This window comes from Helianthus annuus, chromosome 2, assembly GCF_002127325.2.
Source record: "Helianthus annuus cultivar XRQ/B chromosome 2, HanXRQr2.0-SUNRISE, whole genome shotgun sequence".
Taxonomy (NCBI): Eukaryota; Viridiplantae; Streptophyta; class Magnoliopsida; order Asterales; family Asteraceae; genus Helianthus; species Helianthus annuus.
Window position 1 is genome coordinate 39,151,781 of NC_035434.2, and position 25,819 is coordinate 39,177,599.

Below are 25,819 nucleotides of genomic sequence, written 5' to 3' on the forward strand. Positions count from 1 at the left end.
GTCGTTGTCGTTGTCGTTGTCGTTGCCGTTGTCGTTGTCGTTGTCGTTGTCGTGGTCGTGGTCGTGGTCGTTGTCGTTGTCGTTGTCGTTGTCGTTGTCGTTGTCGTTGTCGTTGTCGTTGCTGTTGCTGTTGCTGCTGCTGCTGCTGCTGCTGTTGCTGTTGTTGTTGTTGTTGGTGTTGGTGTTGGTGTTGGTGTTGGTGTTGGTGTTGCTGTTGGTGTTGCTGTTGCTGTTGCTGTTTCTGTTGCTGTTGCTGTTGCTGTTGCTGTTGCTGTTGCTGTTGCTGTTGCTGTTGTTGTTGTTGTTGTTGTTGTTGTTGTTGTTGTTGTTGTTACTGTTGATACACTTTGTGTGGACGCGACTCGGCTCGGTTCGACTCGGCTCAGTTCGACTTGGTTTCGACTCGGTTAGGTCCGGCTCAAGCCCGACGTCACGACATTCCTCCGTCGTGCGCCCCAGAATTCGACACGCGAAGCACGGAGAGCCGCGACATTTCCCGATGACACATCATCATGATGATGTCACACATTTTGTCATATAGTGAAAATTGTGAATTCAAGAAAACAATTGACGAAACAATTGTGTTTCGTCAATTTTGTAGTGGTTTGCCCCTGTTTCGTCGTGTGTTGGGCTTCTTCAGGCCCAGTGTCTGACCCAAATGTGTTTCGTCGAGTCCTTTGTATTTCGTCATAGCCTGTGTCTGTTTTAGTATAAATAGGTCTCATAGTTTCTGTGTGAAACTTGGACGAGTATGAGAGACCTGTGAGACTTAGTGAAACTCTGTAAGCATTGTTTGTATATGTTTCGGGTTGTACTCATCCCTAATCAATAGATATTGAATCTTTTGGTTACGTGTTCTTATTTTACACTTTGTTTGGTTTGCACCGTCACGGGGATTCCGCACCCGTTACCGTGTTTGTGATAAACAAGGATAGGTTTACGTTATCGATCCACCGGAAAAACGGGACCTACAATTGGTATCAGAGCCATGGTGCCCGATTTAGTAAATCTAACCGTTTACTAAGTCACATGTGCTCTAGATCTATGATTTTAGTGATTTTTGTTCAAGAAGAAAAGTTGGGTGAAAATGAGAAAAACTCAGATCTGGACCCGAATATTCAGATCTGTGCTGAAACGAGTGTTGGGTTTTATGTTTTTCACCTAAATATTCAAGTTATCATCATCAAAAATCATATACAAAATGTTTTTATACAAATCTAGGAAGTAACAGTACACTCTGTTCTTGATGTTCTTGGCGGCTGCTTAAAGAAACTAGGGTTTCTTCATACTCATTCCCGACGAAACTGATCTAATAACGAAACACCCCTCCACTTTCGTCGAACATCAAAAACTCAATCAGGCCTGTTTCGTCTCTAGGCATGTGGGCCTGTTTCGTTGAAGTTGATAGCCCAAAATAGCTTTTCAGTTTCGTCAGGCCCAAAATACCTTCAGTTTCGTCGACAACCTAGCAATCTAAGTCTGTTTCGTTGACACACAATTTCGTCGGACCCACTGTCCGTCGGACCCACTCTTTATCGAACCTTGACTCATCGCCGGCTTGGATTCTTCTCAAACGACCAGAAGATCAACCAGATGTGAACTTCTCCGATTCTGATGGCTTTGCAAATGAATCTCAGCGGCTGAACCTGGTTATTGTCGGCTAACAGCAGCTAATGTTATACTAATGGCGGTTGAGGGTGCAGAGGATTTCAGCTGGGGTTTGAATGTGCAGAGGGTTACGGCCTACTTTGTTTGAATCGAAGAGAGTGAGAAGATGAGGGATTCAAGAGAGTCAAGGGATGTATATGTCTGGTTGAATGGTGATTTTTGTTTGGGTTTTTTTTTTTTTTTTTTTTGATGTTCTTTGGGTATCGCAAAAGATAAGAAAGACAGAAGTTAGATAAAGATGAAAAGGGATTTTAAAAAAAAAAACAATTAAAGGTGGACGATGACCAGTATGATGGCAGGTGTTGGGAATGTAAAAGTGTCTCATAGGGTTTTGTAAGTTTTGGTTGTTTGACTTTTGAGTTTTATTAGCTGGCATCAAATGAAATGGGTCGTGAATTCATAAAGACTATTTTTATTTGGGCCAAAATTGAAAGGTTGTTATTAGAACTTGGTGGGCCAAATGTTTTGGTAAAACAATAGCTGTTACATTCAGCTTTGGGCCATGGACTATAGTAGTTATGATTGGCTATAAGTTCGAACCGGGTCAAGAGTACAAGAATATTTTTCAGCTCGGGTATTCGCAAAGTTTATTTGAACCGCGCTTCTAAATGTCAACATCAGATTCGTACGGGTTCGGGAACGCGCGGGATGATGAAGCTTGATGAAATGATTTATTTTTTTTTTAAAAAAAATGTGGGGTAGTCACGGTTACCGATGCAAACGTTAAATTTTGGTGACTTGACTATTATGGGCCAAAAACAAAACGGTATGTTCACTTCCGCACGTCAATGTTTATGATTGATTAGCGGTGTTCGTACATGCTCGAAAGAATTTTGTTTATTGTCATATTCTCGCATTTGGTAACGATTGGAGGAACCTAGAGAGCCAAGACAGGTCTTAACGAGTTCACAAAGTCGAAGAGTTATTCCTATGATGGAACCTAGAGAGCCAAGACAGGTCTTAACGAGTTCACAGGTCTTAACGAGTTCACAGGTCTTAACGGTTTAGGGACCAATTTACAATCCCATTTTTTTAATCAGTTGTTCAATATAAAGTTTACTAAAAAGAATCTAAGACAAAAGAACAGAACAGCTGAGGATCATCCGTAGCGCATAACACTATTAGAATTAATAGAATAGGTTCTTTTGATAAAAACAAACTAATGGAGCATGTGATAAATATATGAATAATAAAATACAAAAAACATTAGAGGGCATCAAGTTAATAATAAAAGGGTTTAGAAAGAACCTGCCATTATCGATTGAAAACTTGTTTGCAATGATTATGGTTAGACAGAATAACAAACCCTAATCTGCAGAAACATAAATTGATGGTTAGATTAGGGGTTTTATGGCCAGTGGCGGATCCAGGAATATTTTTCACTGGGTTCACTTTTTTAGATACTCCAATTTCATGTAACCGAACATAAAGAATTTCGGGTCGGTTCGATGGTTCGGATCGGGTAAGATTCATCACATAATAAAAGTACGATACAACGATGAAAAGAAAATCGTCATTAGAAATTTAAAAACACAATATAAAATACGATAGTCTTTACAAATAAAAAAACTACCTAAAGTTGTTGACGACGGGTTTTCATCTTTTGAAAACGTTGCATTACACTCTCAACGGAAACTTGTTGTAAGAACTCCTTTTCAATGTAACAAATGCAAGAATCGTTCATGTATCCATCACCCATCCTATTACGCAATTCTGTCTTCACAAGCTTCATTGAAGAAAAACTCCTTTCAACACTAGCCGTTGCAATCGGTAAAACTAGTGACAACTTTATTAAACGATAGACCAACTGATACTCAATGTGTTTCCTTGTTTCCACCATCCTTTTGGCAAGATCACTAACCCCATTCAGGTTATCAAACCGACTATCTCTTTTCATATTAGAAATGTAGTGGCCGAGTTCATCGATAAGCTTATCTTTTTCATCAAAAGTAAAATCATACGGATACATTTCGGCCAACTTTAGCAAGTTTAGTTTATTAAAGGAACTAAAATTATCACGCGGGCTCAAAGAACTCATACACGTAAGCAAGTTAGTGGTTACCTCGTTAAAACGGTTTCCAAGCTCTTGAATTTGCATGTCGAGAACCGTGTTGAAATTATTGACCACAAAATGATGACGATTGGTGATATTGGTCTTTCTTCTTCTGTTTTTCGGGTCAACATACTCATCTTCCATGTTAATCATCTCAATATCATACTTGTCACAAAAGGATGTGACATCTTTTAAAAGTGAGTCAAAGCCTTCAAGTCGATACCTTTGTAATTCTTCTTTGGTAGATCTAACCAACTCAACTGCATTCAAAATATCTTGATTCTTTCTTTGAAGAGCGACACACAATAAGTTAGTAACTCCCAAGATATGTTTCATCAAATGTAAATAAAATACAAACTTGAAACTTTTCATGTATAATTGAAGTCCATTTGCTTGAGTTTTGTGAATTGGTTCCCATGCCGAAGTTTCTATATATTCAAGCACTTCAATAACACAAGGATATAAGGTAAGCAAACGAAGAAGTGTTTTTTCGTGAGAGCTCCAACGTGTATCTCCGGGTCTTGTAAGTGCCATTTCTTGATTATTTCCACTTCCGATTACAACTTCCGGATTCAATGCCAAAAGCTCTCTTTGACTTTCTCTTAGCAAATCTATTCGTTTGCACGATGCACCAACAACATTTATTAAATCTGTTATTTCCTTAAAAAATCTACAAATTTCAAGATGCTTGTTTGCAAGGGCCACAACAACAAGTTGAAGTTGGTGGGCAAAACAATGAACATAATATGCCGAAGAATTTTCTTTCAAAATCAAAGTTTTCAAACCATTAAACTCACCGGACATGTTGCTTGCACCGTCATATCCTTGGCCTCTAACCCTACCCAAATTTAAATTGCGGTGAGCAAATAATTCATCAATTGCAGATTTAAGAGATAAAGCGGTTGTTTCCATAACATGAACTACACCAATATATCGCTCCTTCACAAATCCTAATTTATCAACAAATCTCAAAACCACGGCCATTTGTTCCTTTTTAGAAATATCCCTCGATTCATCAACTAATAAAGAAAAGACATCATCACCAAGCTCTTCAAATATCATCTTTAACACTTCTTCTGCAAAACAATTACAAATGTCTTTTTGTATTGATGGAGCCGTCATTTGGCAATTCTTCGGAGCATTACTTAATATATACTTTGCAATTTCTTCATTTATTTGTGCGAACAATTTTAAAAACTCTATGAAATGTCCTCTATATAAGGATGCTTCAGATTCATCATGACCCCGAAAAGGTAATCCGCCATTCAACAATCCTTTAGCGAGTATAACCGAAGTACTTAATCGGATTCTATATTCTTTGTTTTGCTCGGGTTTTTTTTGAACCGCTGGTATAGATTGGGCTTCTTTAAGTAAGTCTTCTCCTTTTTGAACCGCCCTGTTGTGAAAACTATTGCTTTTACCAACATGAATTTCGAATCTTTCTTCTTTCCTATGCCAACATTGTACCCCCTCACTCGCAAATGCATCTTTTTGTCCACTTTCTTTGAATAAGTAACAATATAAGCAATACACTCTATCCGCTTTGACACTATATTCCAACCAATTTCCATGCTTTTCTGTGTACCATTTTGGATTGAACCGTCTTAACTTATCACTATTACCAATAAGTGTTTGTGGAAAATCTGTTTTTTTCCCTTTCGGTTGACATGGACCTCGAAGCAAATATGTTCGTCTAATTTCATCTTTTTGACTAGGGTGATAAGATGAAATTGGTTTCCTTTCGGAAGGATCCCACGGAAGATCATCCAAAACGATTTTCAAGGGTTTACTAGTTGAAGATGACGATTCAATGTTAGGTGGTGGTTGCCTTTGAAAGAAACTTGAAATATTCTTCTGCATAACTGATAATGCCTAAATACCAAACAAATTCAATATTAACTCTAAGCAGCAATATTAACTTAAAAACCACTTAATGGAAATTTTTAAACCCAATTTTTAAACCCACTGTTAACTTAAAACCCCAATTTTCAAAACCCAGTAACCCACTGTTAACTTAAAACCACAATTTTTGACCACCACACCACAAAAGGCATATACAATTTGGAATTCCTACATGTTTTTTTTACCGACGTGTTTGATATATGAAATTAAGTTTTGATAAACAATTTGGAATTCCTACAAAAGGCATAAACAAAGCTTGGTAACTATCCTAGGCCCAACAATCATCAACCTCGTTCATATAATCATATAAAACAAAGAGATAGATATAAAGTTAAAACTAACTGTAAAACTAACCGGAAATCGAACTGAGATGATGATAATCAGGAGCCGGAGCCGGAGCCGGAGGCGGCGGAGCAGCCGGAGGCGGAGGAGGGCGGAGGCCGGAGGCCGGAGGCCGGAGGCGGACTGGTGGCGGAGATAATGATGTTCGCTGCTGCTGCTGTTCGAGTGTTCTACAAATGTGCGGCGTGTGTTTTACAATATAACCCTAAATGGGTTTTAATGTTTCTATTAGTTTAAAGAAAAAAAAAACTAAAAGGGAAATTAAAAAAAAAAAAAACCGGACTAAAATATATGCAATGACGGGATTCGAACCCGGGTGGGTTAGGAAGAAAAGCGGGATTATAACCAGTGGAACCAAGGCCTTTTATGTTTATGGGTTCCTTTTATAATATACTTATGGGTTCCTTTTCAGCTTCTTATATATATTTACACTAAAAATAAAAAAAAGACTGGGTTCCCGGGAACCCGTAATTTACACGTAAGTCCGCCCCTGTTTATGGCTATAAAACATAAAGGGCCAGACTATCCGGACACCTTCTCCGCCTAATTTCACACTTTTTGCGCCCTAGACGCCTCGTATAGCTCTATACGAGGCGTATATGCACTGAATTCTAGGGGGTCTCAGAGGGTGTCAGGCACGAAGTTTAAGGAACCCTATACGAAGGGTATAGCCCTATACGAGGCGTCTATGCTTGGTTTTTTTTTTGGCTGAAATGAGGGGTGTTTTGGTGGGTTTTGGTATGGTTTTTTGGATAGTTTGGAAGATGTGTTTTTTATTGAAAATTTTTTTGTTTTTAAAAAAAGTTTTTTTTTCTTTTTTACACTATAAAAAGTTTTTGTTTTTTAAAAATCAACTATTTTAAAAATCGTCCTTTTTTGGTTTTAAAAAAATTTTTGTTTTGTTTTTTTTTTTTGTTTTTTACACTATAAAAAGTTTTTGTTTTTTTTTTTTAAATCAACTATTTTAAAAATCGGCTCTTTAAATATATTATATCGATTAAATATTATATTGTTTTTAACATTTTACTTTTTTAAATATTATTCTTTCGATTAAAATTTTATCTCTTTCAAATATTGTTTCGTATTATATTCAGGGGGTTATATTGTTTCCGTATTATATTCAAAACATATTTTGTTTCCATATTATCTAAATTTAAGACAACAATCATTAAGTAACCGAATAACTGAAAACAAACATAAATATGACATATATAAGATAACTTTTTACATCCATAACAAAAATATATAAGATAAGTTTGTACATCCATAATAAAAATAAAAACAACAACAGGTCTATGCATCCAAATCCGAATCCGAATCCTGATGCTGCTGCTGCGGCTGGTGCTGCTGATGTGGTGCTCGAACCGGTGGAAGCGGTATCGGGGGTAATCCCTCTCTCTCTCGTCTATCCTGCTCCACCCGTACCAGCCAACCTACCAAATCGTTGAGCCTGTGAAGCTCGGCTCGTACATCCGGATGTAGCGCAGCTCCTGGGGCATGACCTGGAATAACGTGACGTGGAAACTGAGGTGCCCCGGCAGGTGGCGGTGGGTGTGGCACCGCTGCACCGTCTACATCCTCCGGAGGGTCCTCCACGGGCACTGCATCAGCAGGATCTGCAGGAGGATGAACGGGCTCGAAATGCTCTGGTAGGGGCTCCTCTGTCCATACGCCCCCTTCGTGGTTTTTAAACCGCGGGCCAACGGGGAACCTCTTGATTACCCTCATCCCCCACAGCGACTGTATACCCATCCGCGTCGGCATGATTGCCGGCGTCCGCAGATGTGGGTCCTGGTGTGGTACGAGGCCCATTGAACGGGCAATGACGGTCACGTACGCCCCGCCATACAAAAATTCGCGCTCCTGCCGGTGATGGGCGGAGGCGTAGTACTGGGCTAGACCGTGTGCTAGCGCGCACGGCCTCCTATACAACAAACAATAAAGGAAAAAAAGATCTGTGGTCGTACACCACTCACGGCTGTAGCCGCGCGCTGAAATAGAAGTAGCGAGCAAATGGTGCAGATACCTGCAGATAGTGTTAGCGAAATACAAAAACAGAGATTAATAAACAGTGCATATATAATCACAATAATTGCCATAATAAACGTACATACCTGTATAGTGGGTCCCTAACAAACGACACCCTCCCCTTCGACTTCTCGTGCTCCCAATGATCCGCCCCCGCAATCACCTGCCAAAACCCTACAAGAGTGGGTTTTTCAACCACCACTAGCCCCGCTGTGTAAATCTCAGTCTCGATCTCCCCCTGCATGTATAAACCACATGCACCGCAAACTCTGCTAGCATCATCGAACGCATAACACCAGCAAGCCTGAAAGAAACCTCAGGCGGATGGGGAGCACCTGGGTACGGAAGCGGCACTGGGACCCCAGGAGGGTGAAATGTGAATGACGAAAGGAACTCGACCAGCAGCTCCCTGTAGGTCGGCGTGTGCGCCAAATCAAAAAGACGATGCCACGGCGAATCGACAGGTATAAACCGACGCACTCTCGGCGTCTCAGCAATCTCTATCCACCGTCTCCTCCGTATCCACGGTCTCCTCCGTATCCACCGTCTCCTCCGTATCCACGGTCTCCTCCGTATCCACGGTCTCCTCCGTATCCACCGTCTCCTCCATATCCACCGTCTCCTCCGTATCCACCGTCTCCTCCGTATCCACCGTCTCCTCCGTATCCACCGTTTCCTCTGTATCCACTAGCATGGTATGATTCATCTACAGGGGCTGTTTCATCAACAGGAGGATGCTTGTTCAAATCTAGAAACGGGCTGTTTTGTTTTCCTTGTATACTAGACACAACCTCCTCTTGCTCATTAGAATCGGGAACGCCAGACTCCTCCAAAATAGACAACCGTATCATCATTAGTAAATAATAAACTAAAACAACAAGTAATTAAAACATTTACGCTAATAACTGTTACCGGAACGCTTTCGTGCCCCCACTTTTCGCTAGAATACTGCCCGAAGATATAGTTGCCGTCCCAATATGATGACATTTCAACACTCCGGGATGATAAGAACGCAAATACAAACAACAAGAGTCTTTCGAATAAATAAAAGAAGAAACAGAATGTGAGTGTTTGTTTGTTGAATGCTCGGATGTGGACCAAGAACGCACTGTAGGTTGCATTTTATGTGAGCTAAAGACGCCTCGTATAGGTCTTTACTCCCCGTATGCCTTTAAGTCATGTCGGGCATAGTCTCATCATAGTCAAATCGGTCAGCCCAAGACGCCTCGTATAGACCTATACGAGGCGTCTAAGTACCCTCGTATTGACCCCTCGTACAGGGCTAGACTCCCCGTCTGATGTGACTGATGTGACGTTGTACGAGGTGCAGAAGCTGGTCGGGAAAAGCAAACCTATACGCCTCGTATAGGGCTATACGAGGCGTCTAGAAGGGTGTGGAAATAGGGAATAAGGTGTGTGAATATGTAGACCCAACATAAAACAACTAATAATAAAAAGGATTAGAAAAAACTTGTTCTACTCGCTTGAAAACTTGGTTGTAGTGATTGTGGGTAGACAAATCAAACAAACCCTAATATGTAGAAACATGAATTGTTCGATTGAAAACTTGGTTGCAGCGATTGTGATTAAATATATCAATCGAACCATAAAATGTAGAACATGAATTGTAGGTCATGTTTATTTCCAAAAAAATCATCCAACTGATGTGCGCTACTTTCTGTTTCATGTAAAACAAATCAAATAATAAATAGCTAATCAACAAAAACTTACGAAGATTGGCTAGGTTATGTTAACAAACAACTGTAAATCATCAAGCTAAAGGATCGTAGATTGGCGGCTTCTTTATTTTTCGGGTGGCTTTAGGGTTTTCAAATAGATGAAGCAGAATGGAGAGAGAATGTAAACAATAAAGCCGGTGAATTCAGCATTGTCAGACGGGTCGGTTAATTCGTAATGGGCCAAAAAAATTGGACCCGAACATATGAGCGGGAAAATCTAGCAATGGATTGCTTGTCAATTTGACACCTGTCCCACCATAAGTTTTATATATTATATATAGAAGATTATTAGTAATATACAATTATTAGTATTATTATTATTATGTGGTACCAAGGCCACGAAGGTCATGGGTTGGGTTATGTTGTAATAATTTTACGTATTTTTAACCCGTTTAAAATGTAACTAAAATGTAACTACGTATTTAATAAGTATCGACCACGTCCAAAAATATAAGCACAAGTATTTGAGTATCGGTTGAGTGTATAAGTTTGGATGTAAGTTGTAACGTGTAACACAAGTATTGCAACACGTATAAGCATGTATAAAAATATTATTCCATTATGATCAAAGTCTCGGTTACAAGATTGAAAATAATATACGAAGACGGTACGACTACAGTTTCCAAAAATAGAAAAATGATCTCACTTTCTAAATAAAGAAAGTTACAAAAGCGAGGCGTTACAGTCTCCCCTCCTTTAGAAAATTTCGTCCCGAAATTTATTCAAGAGGAAGACTTTGGAATAAGGCATTTTAGTTAAAATGCTTGGCTAAAATCGAAATTTTGAAGTTTGAAACGTGTTGAAAATGCATGGAAGTTTTGAGGAATGAAAAGACTATGTTTGTAAAAGTAATTCGTTTGACTAAGGTGATTTGGGACACACATCGTATGTACAAGTAAAATCTTTATATGTTGATTTTATTAAAAGCCCATTAAGTTGAAACCAATTAATTTGTTGATTCTATTAAAAAATTGGACTAAATTTGGGCCAATGATGGCTTGTTTGGTATTAAAAAGTACATGGTTGTTTTGAGTGGTTAATCTGGATCGTATATACAGAACACTCAAAAACAAAAAGGAATGTACTGTTACATTATACAGAACTCTACAGTTCAATAACAGAGAATCATCAAGTCCGAATTCCTTCAAGAGCAATTCTCTGTGTAATCCGATAAATCATTGCGTGTAACCCGCAAATAGGTTAATCTGATACACATGATATAGAGAATAATCCAGGTTTCAACATGACTAAGAGAATTACTTGTTATAGACCAATTATACAACATAGATAAGGTAGACGAAGAGGCTAAATTGCAATATTTGGTTTTTGTGTGTTAAATCTACCGACGAGTAAAGCATCTTAATTTTGCAGTTCATCTATCCGCCATTTTCGTTTTTCTGGTTAAAGAATTGACAGATAGTTGTGAAAGTTTTAGTTTTGGTTAGTTTGAAATGTGATATATGTTGTTGATTACTATCGTTAGTCAATCTCCTGCCCCCAATAGAATCAAAATCCCAGAGCATGAGTGTACAGGTAACTGTAGTAGCCATTACTAGAATTTGCTTTAGTTGTCAATGCTTCAATTTGGAGATTGGCAGTTCTCTAGAATAACTCTCTTCTTCTGGGTTTCAATACGTTTAATATTTCTAGTTAGTGTGGCTGGGTAAGAAAACAATCTATAATCCTCAATAGATTAGTCATCGTATAAACCTACGAAAGTTTTGTGTGGTTGATGATGCGTTCTATATTTATTAAATACCTTGAAATACATCAAAAGATGCATACTCTATTTGTGATCTTAACAACCTACTGGTATTTTCCATTAGGCTCTCATCATGAATGCTCTAATAATGTTACTATCTTAACTAATTCCATAAAACACAATGGCAGAGCACTTTAGTTTAATTTTGTGTATTAACAGGCTAATAGAGGTAAGCTTTAGTTTAAAGCGCTCTAAACTACTTATCATTGTACACCCTATACGATGACATGATTGGATATCTTCTTTTTTTGTCTATGGAGGTAAGCTATGGTTTAAAGCGCAATGTCTACTTTCGGTATTAATAGGCTAATGGAGGTAAGCTTTAATATGCATGTCATATGGAGGTAACCATTACTACATAAACTGCAAAGTGCAAACTAATATATATCCCATATGACAATATACTAGTTTAATGCAGAGCTTGAGTAGGGAGCGGGCACAAAAAGGAACCATCCAACACGGAACACGGACTAGGGGAACTCTTTCAAGGTACTTCACACTTTCTTTGGTAGAGTACATAAGCTCACTCGATATAAATAAGATAATGTAGAAATTGAAAAAATACCAGCAACACTACTTTGACCAGATTCACACTAGACTTTATTTAAACGTTGTGTTGTATACGGGTATCAGCTAACATTTTTGGATCAGACTGATATGTGTCAACACAAATTTCTATGATTAGGATGCTATGTATACATGTTCGTAATAGATTAATTGCCATCAAAGTTCAGTGTTGTTCTCATAAGGTTGTTGTTTGAATGATTTAAGGGTGGAGATAAAAGTTTTCGCATACTTATAAGTCGGTCGGTTCAGGTTATGTTTCATCTCTAACGTGTCAAACGGGAACTTGCCAAAATCAATAGTTCTAATCAGAACCCATTATTACTTTATAACTTTATACTATTAACACATATTAAGAAAGTATAGTGGTTCCGCAATGTCATCCTTGGTAACAGTTTGGCTTTTCTTGGACTTTTTATGTAGGGGTTTACCATGGGTGTTGCCTGTTGTATTTTTGAGTGATTACTAACCAAATTTCGAAACAATTGCAAGAAAACCGAGATGAAGAAAAAACCTGGATTTCTACACAAATCGTGTGTTCACTATCAGATTAACCTATTTGGTGGTACTACCAATGATTAATCGGATAAGATGCGTAGAACACACAAGAACGAATCTGTTGAATGTTTGAGAATACTTGAAACCGTACCACTTGTTCGCATATGTCGAAAAAAGAACAAAAAATTGTTCCTCCCTGCGACGACCAAGAAAAGGCATTCCCAAAAAAGGCCTCCCATCGATTTTCCTTTTAATTAGTATATAGATCCACATTAATCATGTGATCCATTTAGGCCATGAAGCCTAATCGACATTATCATAACAAACCTTGGGCCCAATTAATCTTAATTAAGAGAATACAATTATTAAGTGTCCCAAAACCAATTAATAAATAGGCCCAAAATTAAATATAGATTATAAATACAAATCGATGAAATACCTAATCTTATTAGATATAAACGAGCATGCACTCCCGCATCTCCTAACTCGTTTATTGTAAAATAAGATTAAATTAGTCGACAAGTTAATCCAATACCACCAAAATCCGTTGATAACACTAAAATTACCAACATTCCTCCCCCATTTTAGTGATATCCATGATTAACTTAAAATACTTCTCAAGCAAACACAAACATATGCATAAATGAAATATCGCGACGATTGAATTTCACCTTGGTATATTACACATTCCAAATATTCGAATATTAGGGTGTCGCTATGGATTGAACCCTTTCTATTCGTAATGAATACCTGAAGATAATATACACATAAGTTAACAAATTCATATGTTCTTACTTGACACAATATTTTACTAGCCTGTGTCCAATCCTTCAAAGAGTATATCAAAGCCAAGTCCAAGCTTCTTGAAGCGGCTAAACTTCATACTCTTATAGGTAGTTCTTTTATTCTCGCCCCTGCAAATGCAATTTTTCAAAAAACTATTAAGAAGTTATACTTCAACCTCCTTTATCTTGCAGTCTGAACACAACCTTGGGATGATTTTGATCATGTGTTCCAATATCTCTATAACAAGCTTTCCACATTGAATTCTGCATATAATGTTGTATTAGATGGGAATTGGGTATCTTAGGATATTAAAGTATGGACTTTAAACCCATCCCTATGACTGATTTATTCACGAGATCTCTCCTAACTCTTTAGTTAGCTACTCAGTCAAATTATACTTAGATCTTACAAATTCAACAGATATCACTCTATGCATGGTGAGCTCATGAATCATGCTACACGTAACCGTCTAGACTTTCCATTATACATCTGACAAAAATCCTTAGCCAACAATATCTCATTTGATAGATATATTGGTGATATCGGTTTTGAACACAAAGGAACCTCAAAGATCAAATTTCTTAGCCACTCAGCTTCTTTACCAGTAGCTGCTACTAAAGCTTCAAATTCAGATTCCATTGTTGAATTTATGATGCAAGTCTGCTTCTTTGAAGCCTAGGAGATAAAACTTCCACCAAGTAGGAATACCCATCCACTTGGTTATACAACTTGCTTCAGAATACCCTTCTAAAACTGAAGGAAACCCTAATAACACAAACCATAGATCATGGTTATTTTCAAACATTTGAAAACCTATTCACAGCTTGCCAATGCCGAGTACTTGGATTACTGGTAAATCTACTCAGTTTCCCATAACGTATGCTATATAAGGCCTTGTACAAATCATAGCATACATTAGGCATCCAATTGCTTTAAATACCCCATCTGTGAAGTAGATTCACCATGATTTCGCACAAGTCGGATATTAGGACCTATAGGAGTACCAACCGAAGAACAAACAAAGTAATATAATTTCTTCATAACTTTCTCAATGCAATGAGACAACATCATAAATATATTCTTGTTCCTCCCCCTCATCCTTATTCCTAGGATGTCAACATCCTCCCACAAATCCTTTGTATCAAATGATCACTCCTTTGCGAGAGGAATTAAGACTGCTACATAAATATTTGTCTAACCCATTAGATAATATCACTTCAGTAGTGCTTGTTTTAGTTTTTGCCCAGGAATTGATCATCTTCAATATTAAAACATTATTGATCCCGATGTCCAACCCAACTCTTGGTCCCTTTAACTAAATAATGATTAAAGTCATAACCGTCTTCCTTTTTCTCTAGCTTTTCATAGGTTCGGAAGGAATAGATACACTACCAGCACTAGCAAATGCTCTATCAGAATCAACAACTACATTCTCAATAGGATCAGAAACCTTGTCCAGGGAATTATGAATTAAAGATGATATGCCTTGATTCTATGATAATTTTTTACACACACTCAGTCATTAGTTCCAAGACGTAGAACCAATAGACTTTTGAATTTTAGCATAGTCTATGAATATATCATCCATTCCTTTCTCGCCTAAAATCTTTCTTTTAGGTTTAGTAACATGTACAATAGCACCACAATCCCAAACTCTTAGATAGCTCAATTCCAGGCTCATGCATCTAAGTTTATTAAGGGTAGTCTAGTTCCTTTTATTAGGAACCCTATGTAGCAAATACTGGGCTGCTAACATAGCCTAGAAACATTTCACATAGACATGAATTGAACAACACGGATTTAACCATTTTTAAGAAAATACTACATGTCAATCAAATCAACATGGCATGCTTAGCAATAAAAATACACATATACATGAGTTAATATATCAAAGTAGCTCAAACTCTTCCCAGTTAAAAGAACCACTAAATTTATTATCATTCAAGAGTTTTGAAATTAGAGAGTTTTACTTCTCCCGTTCAATCCATACATCAAATATGGTGATCGTTTAGTCAAATAACATGCTTGTTTTATAAAAACAGCTACCGCATATATACAAGACGTTCATACAAAACATGTTTTCCATGTCACTCATTCAAGATTATCTACAATTTAAGAACAACTTACCTCATAGATAGCTAATCAAACACTACTACGAGTTACATCCGAAATTAGTAAGAATAATTTAACAAGTATCATGTTCACACAATCTTTTTTTTAATCACGCTTAACGATAGAACCAACATCCAATCAAACGACTCCTATAACGTAGGGTACAAACGCAAGGGCGAACCCAACGTGTCGAGCACGTAAAATTCCGCCGTACTTACACAATTCAATTCACATCCATGATCCGTTAAACAAACGAATCACAATCGATCTCGGTTACTAATCAAAACACGTTACTTGTTCATGCATCGGTGCATAAAATTTATGTATGGAAGGGATAAAAAACTTACCTGTAAATTGAGATGATCACAAGCAAGAAAACCATTGTTCCTTCGGTTCGTATCAAGAAATAGCCCCTTCAACGGTCGAAGATTGAAAGACCACATGCAGTCCTTCTTTGATTTTCCTTGTGCAAATTACAACACTCCACGGGTTTTGTTCTGGTCGACGAATTTACGACACAAGTGTTGTTCTTGGTTTCACTTCAGTTGACAAACGGACAACAAAACCCTTGTATTTTGTTTAAAATATGATCCATACACTTGTGTGTATAGTGTTTAGAAAACCTTTTATTTCTTTACATACCCATGTCCCATTCAATTCAACAAGCAAAAAAAAAACACCCGTACATGTATCTATATGTATACACATATATGCAACAAGTATACTATGTTGGATCAGTTCTGTTTATTCATGAAGGAAAACATGCCTTTGATTGCATCAGCACATGCCAGCAGAGAATCCAGATGTAGATGCAGCAATAGTGTTTGACATAGTTGTCAGTTTGGTCTGGTTCCTCCTTAGGGTGCAATCTAATGATGGTGGCTAAGAAAACCGAAAAGGGTATCGGTTGTAGGAGAGGAGGTCGAGCATTATGATGTTATGGCTAATGGGATGTCTGATTGTGTAACTGTGTAACCCCTTAACCTCCACATAAGTCTCCTTATATAAGCACCCAGGAGGAAACCCTAATTAGTTAATAAGGGTAATATGGTCCATCAACAATTACCAACTAATTATTTAATAGGTTCTAATATATTTTGATCTCTATAATGTAAATTATTATGATGGCTATAGATTAAATACCAATACGTAATATATTTAATCTTACATTCTCCCACTTAGCCGAGTAATCATTTACTATGAGTGTTAGATAAGCCTGATCAGGAGTTAACACTCATTTTAGCCTTAAACAAGTACTATAGCAGAAAAATACAGCCGTTGAATCATTATGCGACTCAGGGCCCCCATTAATCATACTATAGCCTTAATTTAAAACCTAATCGTTATGATCAAAATACGCGTAAGCCCTTTGTTTGATTTGTAACTATATTTGTCTATATGCCATTATGCTAGCTTGACATATTCTTAGAGACATACAAAATCAAACCGATGAGGAAAATTAACTAATACTTAGTCATTCATAGTACGATATGCAATTGCGCACGACTATTAATTAACACCCGTCTATGAGCTCTCTTAATAAGACTTATGGGTAATAGCCCTTTAGTTATAGGATCCTTAAGCATATCATGAATGTATTCGATACAAAACTTAGTTTCCTCAATTCGTTCATAAACGAATAATTAATTGCGTATCGAAATTTAATGCAGCACCTCTTGAACTGTTACTGTTCAAGGAGTCATGGTAGCTGACTTTATCACACTAATTCTTCAAAACATTAATTATATGGAGTTAATAAACTTATGAGTCCACTGATAAATTTCCAACAACATTTAGTGACTATATTATGTCGTTATAACTTAGGTTGTTAATATCAGTGCATTATGACTCCTCCATGAAATAGGTTTTGTCTGCTGACATAAAGATATACCCGAAATTACATTTTATAATCTTTGAATATCACAAAGTTAGAGTAGTAAACCGGTTTTAAATTCTCACTTCTTCTTTAAATTGTAGTCTCTCGTTTCTTTTAAAGATATTGTAATACTCCATTAGATGCTTCACATTAATCTAGACATATCTTGTGTGTTGCAATGTGAGTAATATCTAAACGAGTATAGACTTAAACTTACATAAGGCTTCCAATTAATGAAGCATAAGGAAATAATCTCATTTATCCTATTATCCTCTAAAGGAGAGCAGTATTTTGTTACATATGTAAGGACCCATTTAACGTTAAACTTATAGAACGAAACTATTGTCCCATTGGGTCTATCTCGGTACGTTATGATATCTATTACATAAGAGACATCTCTAAGATCTATTATATCAAAGTTTGTGTTAACAATGCTTTGACTTATGTAACATATACTTGTCAAAAGAATATCATCTATATAGACAAGTTTATTTTAGTTGCTCCCACTCATTTTGAGGTAGGTACATTAATCCACTTGATTCTTGATGAAAATAATTACGTTAGCTTTTCATCACATTATGATGTTTGCATTAACCCATACATGGATATTATTGGCTTACAAATAAAGTGTTCTTTAACCTTCAGTTTGAAACTTTAGGTTGTTATCTAATGAACATGCAAACTTTAGGGAAAATCGTTTTAATGTTCATCTAATGTAGCTTAAAACTATTATAAGCTACTAGAACAGTGATGATCCTCAAAGAAATCTTTTGTTAGATATGTAATAAAGATTCTTTAATAATTTATCTCTTCCTGAGTACAACCTTTGACAACCAATGATGCCCCTTTGTGTCTTAACGCTTATATTAGGATTTGATTTAGTTATGAACACTCTTAGGTAATTCAATCAAATCCCAAACGTTACACGAACACATAAAATCAGTTTTACTAGAAAACTGTTTTATTCCATTCAGATGATTGATTTACGCTAATGGCTTGATTTTAAGAGATAGGATCATTAAACATTTCCAAAAATCCATTTCAACTTCATTAGGGAGGTTATGTAATCATCAAAGTTAGTAGGCTTTTAAACCTAGATGACCTCCTGAGTTGATTATTGGGTTCATTAGAAGTTTCAGTTTTATGGATTAGCTCTTGGTTAGGTTGCTATCATTTTTATTCTAAGTTTGTAAGGGTTGGTGCAGTATGGTATACAAGAGGTGTAATCGGAGTTAAATTCGGAGTGAAATTTAATGACACTCTTCCCCCCGCCTCTTGTATTCCTTGCAAGTCATGATAAGGACTTTGACTGCTCCTACTAACCTTAGAAATCTTTAGGAACTCAGCATGCTTAGGGTCAATATGTAACGACCAACAAATTCTAATAGAGAAACAAGTTAATGACGTTAGTCGTTGTAGTTTCTCTTGTTGAGGATTATGTTATTTTAGGTAAGAAATCTAAATGTGCCCACAATTAAGCAACAATGAAACTTTTGTAAGAGTAGCATTAGATTTAAGGAGATAAGGTTTGATAGAACAATGTCATGATGGAGCGATGTCTTGTACAAGAGGTGTAGATTTAAAATAATTTAAAATTTTTCACTCCCCCACCTCTTGCAACTATTGCAAGTTATTATTAAGACACTTAATGCTCCCACTGATCTTTAATATCTCTAGAATGCTACAAGAGAAGTTTCAATGAGCTACGTGACGTGGAAACCTATCACATATAGTTAGACTTTATTTGATTTCTTTAACGTCCAGATGTCATAAGAAACTTAGGGACATATTTAATAGAAATCTTATAAAGTATATGTATGAATAAATTTCTTCTAAGACCGTGGGCCATATGTGACAAAATTTAGATACAAGTTGATAGTCTGTTAAATGATAAATGAATTATGTCTGAATATTCCATTTGGAATAAGTTCCACGAATGTCAATGAATGACTTATGATGGACCTATGCTTATTCCTCAAGCCAAGTCATATTTTAGGGCTTTAACGTCATGATTTAAAATCACTTAAAATGAGATTAGATGAATAATCATCCTCATTAACCATGTCATGATTTCTCATGAATTTTGGTTCTAATGGATGAAATTTGTAAGTCTCATTTTCCTTTTGTCAAATTCTCATTTGCATGATGACAAAAGTTGTGAAAAAGTAAGGTATCATCTAGTTTCATCTTAGTAATGTTTCTATCCAGATATTTAGAACAAATAAGAGGAGAGTTTAAGATAAGTGTGACTTTATGTTGACTATGCAAACCTCACAACCTTCATAACATTGCTTAATTATGATACTATATTCTGATTAATCTTCAGAATATATAAGGTATCGAAAAGCGTTGTTGGAAGACTGTTCATTATGGTTCTTATAGTCTTAACATTTTAATTTTGTCACTAACTCTCATGTTAGTTATTTGTCGAGTTCTGGTAAGGAAACGTATGGAACTAGAATCAACTAATCATGTGTTAATTGGAACATTAAAATTATCAGACTTAAATATCATTAGGAAGTTACTATCTAATTAATTTATCCAACTGTTCTTTAGAATAATGGATAGTCTCGTTGCTTATGCCTAGTCTAATGACATAATTATGCAATGAGATTTTCCCTTGAAGAACCTTAACGTTGGGATTAGCACTTGTAATTTGTCTATGGACCTTAGAACAATCCTCTCTTAAGGTTTTAGTGGTTGTAAGGTGAATAACATCTTATTTTCCAGTTTTAAACATTTATTTCTATGTACATATGTTGCTTATCAACACACTCGTTATACTTTGGTACTTTGGAGTGTTATAGCTGATTTATAATGCATCAAATTGTACAAATGAAAACTTAGTGTGTAATGTACTGGAAAATGTACTCATTTCCATGCGTAAGCCCTTAACTTTATGGGTCATGGTATTGTACATTATAATATATTCACATATACCACTTAACCTTATAATTTATAATTTTAAATGAAGGCATGCATCTTAGGAGTTCTAGTGATTATTCCACAATTATAGATTAGTCTTAGGAAAAACTTAATCTGGAATAACTTTAGTGATAGCAATTATGTAAGAGAGTTCTTGATTATCATAAGAGACATCATGTTCGATTTATCCTAATCATCACGCTCTACGTTTCTTCTGTAGTGCCTAATCAGAAGAGAGCAATAGGGTTATCGTGTCTTAAGAGATAATCAAGTATTTAATTTAAGAGCTAATTCTTATAGAAACTTTAAATAAAGCAAACATTTTAGGTTTAGGAATTAGAGTGGATGAGATTTTTAGAAGAAAATTATAGTGAGTAAAATTATGGGTACTAAGAATAAGGCAGACAAAATGATCACAAAAAATTAATTGAGGATCATTAATATAAGGATCATTATGTGAAGAGATTGTGATACGTCTATTACTAACATCAAAATAATAGAATACTTAAAGTTCTACTTAAACGAAGACAAAACAGCTTTGGCTAGAAGTGTAATCATTTAAGCATGTGTGCAAAGTGGTTGTAACAAATCAGCTTTGGCCAGAAATTGAGACAATCACTTTAGTTATGCACTTGTTAAGTATGCCATCTATGAAGGAATTAAATCAGCTTTGGCCAGATATTAAAACATTCATGCTTATGATGCACACTTAACATAGCTTTCGTAATACTTGAACGATAAGTAGATGTATCAAGTCAGCTTTGGCCAGAAATGATATATCAAAAACTCATTCAAGTAAAGCCATTTTTGGTTTTGTAAAACATTATTTGATCCTCATTAATTAACTAAATAATTACAAAAACCAATCATTTAATAGCAAACCACCCGAGCTAAATCTTAGTTCACATTAAACAACCTAAAATAATGAGATTTCGAGTCGCAACCAAGATTTCGAGTAATGATGTTATGGTTGCGAGTCGCAACTACGGTCTCGACTAATGACGTTATGGTTGCGAGTCGCAACTACGGTCTCGACTAATGACGTTATGGTTGCGAGTAGCAACCTCATGGTCTCGAGTAGCAACCTCATGGTCTCGAGTAGCAACCTCATGGTTGCGAGTAGCAACCTCATGGTCTCGAGTAGCAACCTCATGGTTGCGAGTAGCAACCTCGTCAACAGCTGTTAATTGTGATATCATAACCGAAAATTCGAAATCTAAGGGATTTTATGATAGTGTTTCCTGTTTTAATAAAGATTTAATTTTATCAAATATTTCAAAATCATAATCTGTTTATCTAATAACAGTTTTTTCGAAATCTTTAGAGGACAAAACAGATCAAAAACAGGAAAAACACTTAATAATCCGAATCATATTCCAAAACATAATAGAATTTTCGAATTTTCTAAGAACAAGTGATGAACCCTAAAAAAGTAAAACATAAAATTCTGGAACCCGAAACCTGAAAATTAATAATTTTCTAAACAGATTTCGGCTAAAACATAAACCAGTTAATTTCGAATAAACATATGATTAAGCTTTTATCCGAAAACAATGATCTCGAGTGGACAAGGCCGACTCGAAACCGGCTGTTATGATTCATAAGGTTTCAAAATTCCGTTTTCCAAGTTTCAATCCCAGAATTATGGATACGAAAACAGAACTGACTAATCAACATATGCTCTGATACCACATGTTGGATCAGTTCTGTTTATTCATGAAGGAAAACATGCCTTTGATTGCATCAGCACAGGCCAGCAGAGAATCCAGATGTAGATGCAGCAATAGTGTTTGACATAGTTGTCAGTTTGGTCTGGTTCCTCCTTAGGGTGCAATCTAATGATGGTGGCTAAGAAAACCGAAAAGGGTATCGGTTGTAGGAGAGGAGGTCGAGCATTATGATGTTATGGCTAATGGGATGTCTGATTGTGTAACTGTGTAAACCCTTAACCTCCACATAAGTCTCCTTATATAAGCACCCAGGAGGAAACCCTAATTAGTTAATAAGGGTAATATGGTCCATCAACAATTACCAACTAATTATTTAATAGGTTCTAATATATTTTGATCTCTATAATGTAAATGATTATGATGGCTATAGATTAAATACCAATACGTAATATATTTAATCTTACATACTAATGAAAATTAATTGAACAATCATCACTTAGATTTGTGTTTAGTCATTTTGAGATTGATGACTAAGTCACTAAACTCACATTCATCCCATGCAATCGTTCATCTAGCAAACAAAGAAAAACATATACACAATCATGCGAGAAAGCCGATGCTTGTTGTCTCATTAATTGTTGGGGTGTTAAAGCCGATTCCGACGTCCGCCGCCGACCGCCGGGTGGCAATCAATGTGTCCTCCGAGCAAAAGAAAAACCGTGGCGGCAGTCTCTTCTTCTTTTTTCCTACCCGGTTATTTTCGAACCAAAATTAACTGACAACAGCCCCGATCGAGAGGCCGGAGATTTCAAACAAAATCGAAGACGTCGTCATCACTGAACCCAACAAAGCACGCAACCGACTACCCGTCCGATTCATCCATGAACTCCGAGATAGTTTATTCTTTTCAAACCAAAATTAACCGACTACCCGTACGATTCACGATGGTACGTTTCTTGTTTTACTTATAAATCCATAAGAAGCCAAATTTAATTGTTAATTGCAATTCAAGACAAACAATTCGTACTGAATTGGTAACTAATGAATCATTTATCAATTAGCAGCCTAAATTATCCAACACATGTTAAGTTATCCAAAATTAACATTAATAAACATAAAATAACCCTAAAGGTCAGATGTTTGGATACCCATTCCATGGTCCCACAATCAACTTTTAAGAAAAATCTACATGATGATTTATATGTGCCTTCAACAAACTCTATGAGTCATGTGTTTCTAGTTTTTGATGATGAAAACCTCAAATATCAATTCAATCACACACACATGAAGCATTTTAACAATCACAAATCCGATGAAGATAATATAATTCAAGAACCCAATAAAAGTAACACCACTGTGGCAAAACACGAATTGCAAACCGAGACCCAACAACAAAATCGAGCACGTTGTCTCGAAATTGGATTTAGTAGTATAACAAACAATGAAAATAGGTTAATCTTTGTTGTATTTTTGAGTGATTACTAACCAATATCGAAACAATTGCAAGAAAACTGAGATGAAGAAAAAACCTGGATTTCTACACAAATCGTGTGTTCACTTTCAGATTAACCTATTTGGTGGTACTACCAATAATTAATCAAATAAGATGCGTAGAACACACAAGAACGAATCTGTTGAATGTTTGAGAATACTTGAAACCATACCACTTGTTCGCATATGTTGAACAAAGAACAAAAAACTGTTCCTCCCTGCGACGACCAAGAAAAGGCATTCCCAAAAAAGGCCTCCCATCGATTTTCCTTTTAATTACTATATAGATCCACATTAATCATGTGATCCATTTAGGCCATGAAGCCCAATCGACATTACCATAACAAACCTTGGGCCCAATTAATCTTAATTAAGAGAATACAATTTATTAAGTGTCCCAAAACCAATTAATAAACAGGCCCAAAATTAAATATAGATTATAAATACAAATCGATGAAATACCTAATCTTATTAGATATAAACGAGCATGCACTCCCGCATCTCCTAACTCGTTTATTGTAAAATAAGATTAACTTAGTCGACAAGTTAATCCAATACCACCAAAATCCGTTGATAACACTAAAATTACCAACATAGCTGTTCACGGCTCTGGACGTAGGTGCGTACGAGTTCAATCTCTTCAGCTCTAAAGTTGTTATGTACAAGAAGGTGCAACAGTTCAATCATGGGGACAAATAGATAATCAAAATCGAGAGTAAAGGCATTCGAAATGCCAGCTTTTATATATTTTCATTTACTTTACATCACATGTTATATATTGTGTGTTTCGTTTAAGATCAAATAGTGTCAGCTAAGGTTTATTTACTGCTTTGTGCATATGATGTTTCCGCTACAACACGTGGACGGATAAAAATCTAGTTTCTTAACAATAAAACATGTAAAGGAAAAGTGAATCACGTTTGCTATATTATATTTGATAAGTCTTTCACTTTAAATTATGCTGTAGTTTAAAATAATCATCGACCAATTTAATAGTGTTGATATTATGTGGACGCGACTTGGCTCGGTTCAACTTGGTTCGGTTCGACCCGGTTAGGTTCGGCTCAAGCCCGACGCCACGACATTCCTCCGTCGTGCGCCCCAGAGTTCAACACGCGAAGCACGATGAGCCGAGAACCGTTCCCGTCGACACATCAGCATGACATCACCATGATGATGTCATGGTGATGTCACACTTGCAAGACAACAACAAATCTTCTATCTGCATGTTTAACGTAAACATGTTGGGCCTTCTTCATTTGGGCCGATCACAAGACCAATCGCACAAGGCCCAGCCCAATCGCACAACATATATATACCGAAATCACTTGGTGATTTCGGTGGACACAAGGAAAACAAGAAAACAGACAAGTGTTTTCGGTGGTAGACAAGAACCGCACAAGGAAGATATACCTGAGAGATTCAAGAGAGAGTTTGCAAAGATTGTTTTGTAAACATTGAGCTTGTAACCGACTTTTCAAGTATTAATACATTGGTGTTAATCGTTGAGTCTCGGTCTTGTATCTCGTGTTCTTGTCGTGTTCGATCTCGGTTTGCATCTCCGGTTGGATTCCGCACAACCGGGTGTGTTTGTATACAAGGATTAGGCGACTAGATCCTCCTAGCCGGACCTACAAGTGGTATCAGAGCCTTGGCTCTTCTCCTTGTTAAAACCGAGTGGTTTTCGAGTGTGTTTCAGATTTTTGAAGTTCATATTTTTCTGAAAAATTAATTTTAAACTTCGAAATTTCTGGTGTGTTTGTGGTTAGTTCATAGAAAACCTTGTTTAAAACTCTTTTTAGCATGTTGTGTTAAGGTTTTTAGTGAAGTTTCTTGCAAAAAATTCGTGTTCGGAAAATTTCGGTTCACCGGAAAACTCTTTAGTTTACCGGAAAATTCAAATTTTCTGGGTAGTTCTTTATATCTTCAACAATCTTCAAGTGTTCTTCATATAATTCTACTTTTTGATCCTTAGAAGTTATTGGTGGAAGTTGTTAGTGTTTTGGAATTTGTAAAAGGATTATTATAGTACACACCTTACTGGTTGGTAGGATTGAGCTTACTTTGAAATGGAAGTGGGTCGGTTGTAGGATTGAGCTTACTTTGAAATGGAAGTGGGTCGGTTGTGTCAGGGATAGAAAGTCAAGGTGATTAGATATTTTGATCTCATAAGATTATATTTACTCAGAATTGTTTGAAAGTTGTTATTGTCTTGGAAGTTGTTGTTGATTAAAATATACAGCATCATCATTTGGTTGGTAAATAAAAAAGTGTGTAGCCGAAAGTTGAGTTGAAAAAGTGATCTACTTTGTGTCAGTGGATAGAAAGCCAAGATATTTGAATCACACAACACATTCAGTCGCACAAGAATTGGTATTCACACAAGGGATCGCACAAGTTAGC

General features: G+C 36.5%; 1 protein-coding gene across 1 annotated transcript; it reads right to left on the bottom strand.

Moving 5' to 3' along the window:
• Positions 1-3,241: 3,241 nt before the first annotated feature.
• Positions 3,242-6,156, bottom strand: LOC110924969 (zinc finger MYM-type protein 1-like). Its single transcript, XM_022168941.2, has 2 exons — positions 5,978-6,156; positions 3,242-5,593 (listed from the first exon to the last, which is right to left on the bottom strand). Exon 2 carries the CDS (start codon positions 5,579-5,581, stop codon positions 3,242-3,244), a length of 2,340 nt encoding a protein of 779 aa, XP_022024633.1. The 5' UTR covers positions 5,582-5,593; positions 5,978-6,156.
• Positions 6,157-25,819: the final 19,663 nt, after the last annotated feature.

Bases quoted from the DNA above. Each gene is read 5' to 3' on its own strand.
- LOC110924969 (XM_022168941.2), bottom strand. From the start codon at position 5,581: ATGCAGAAGAATATTTCAAGTTTCTTTCAAAGGCAACCACCACCTAAC.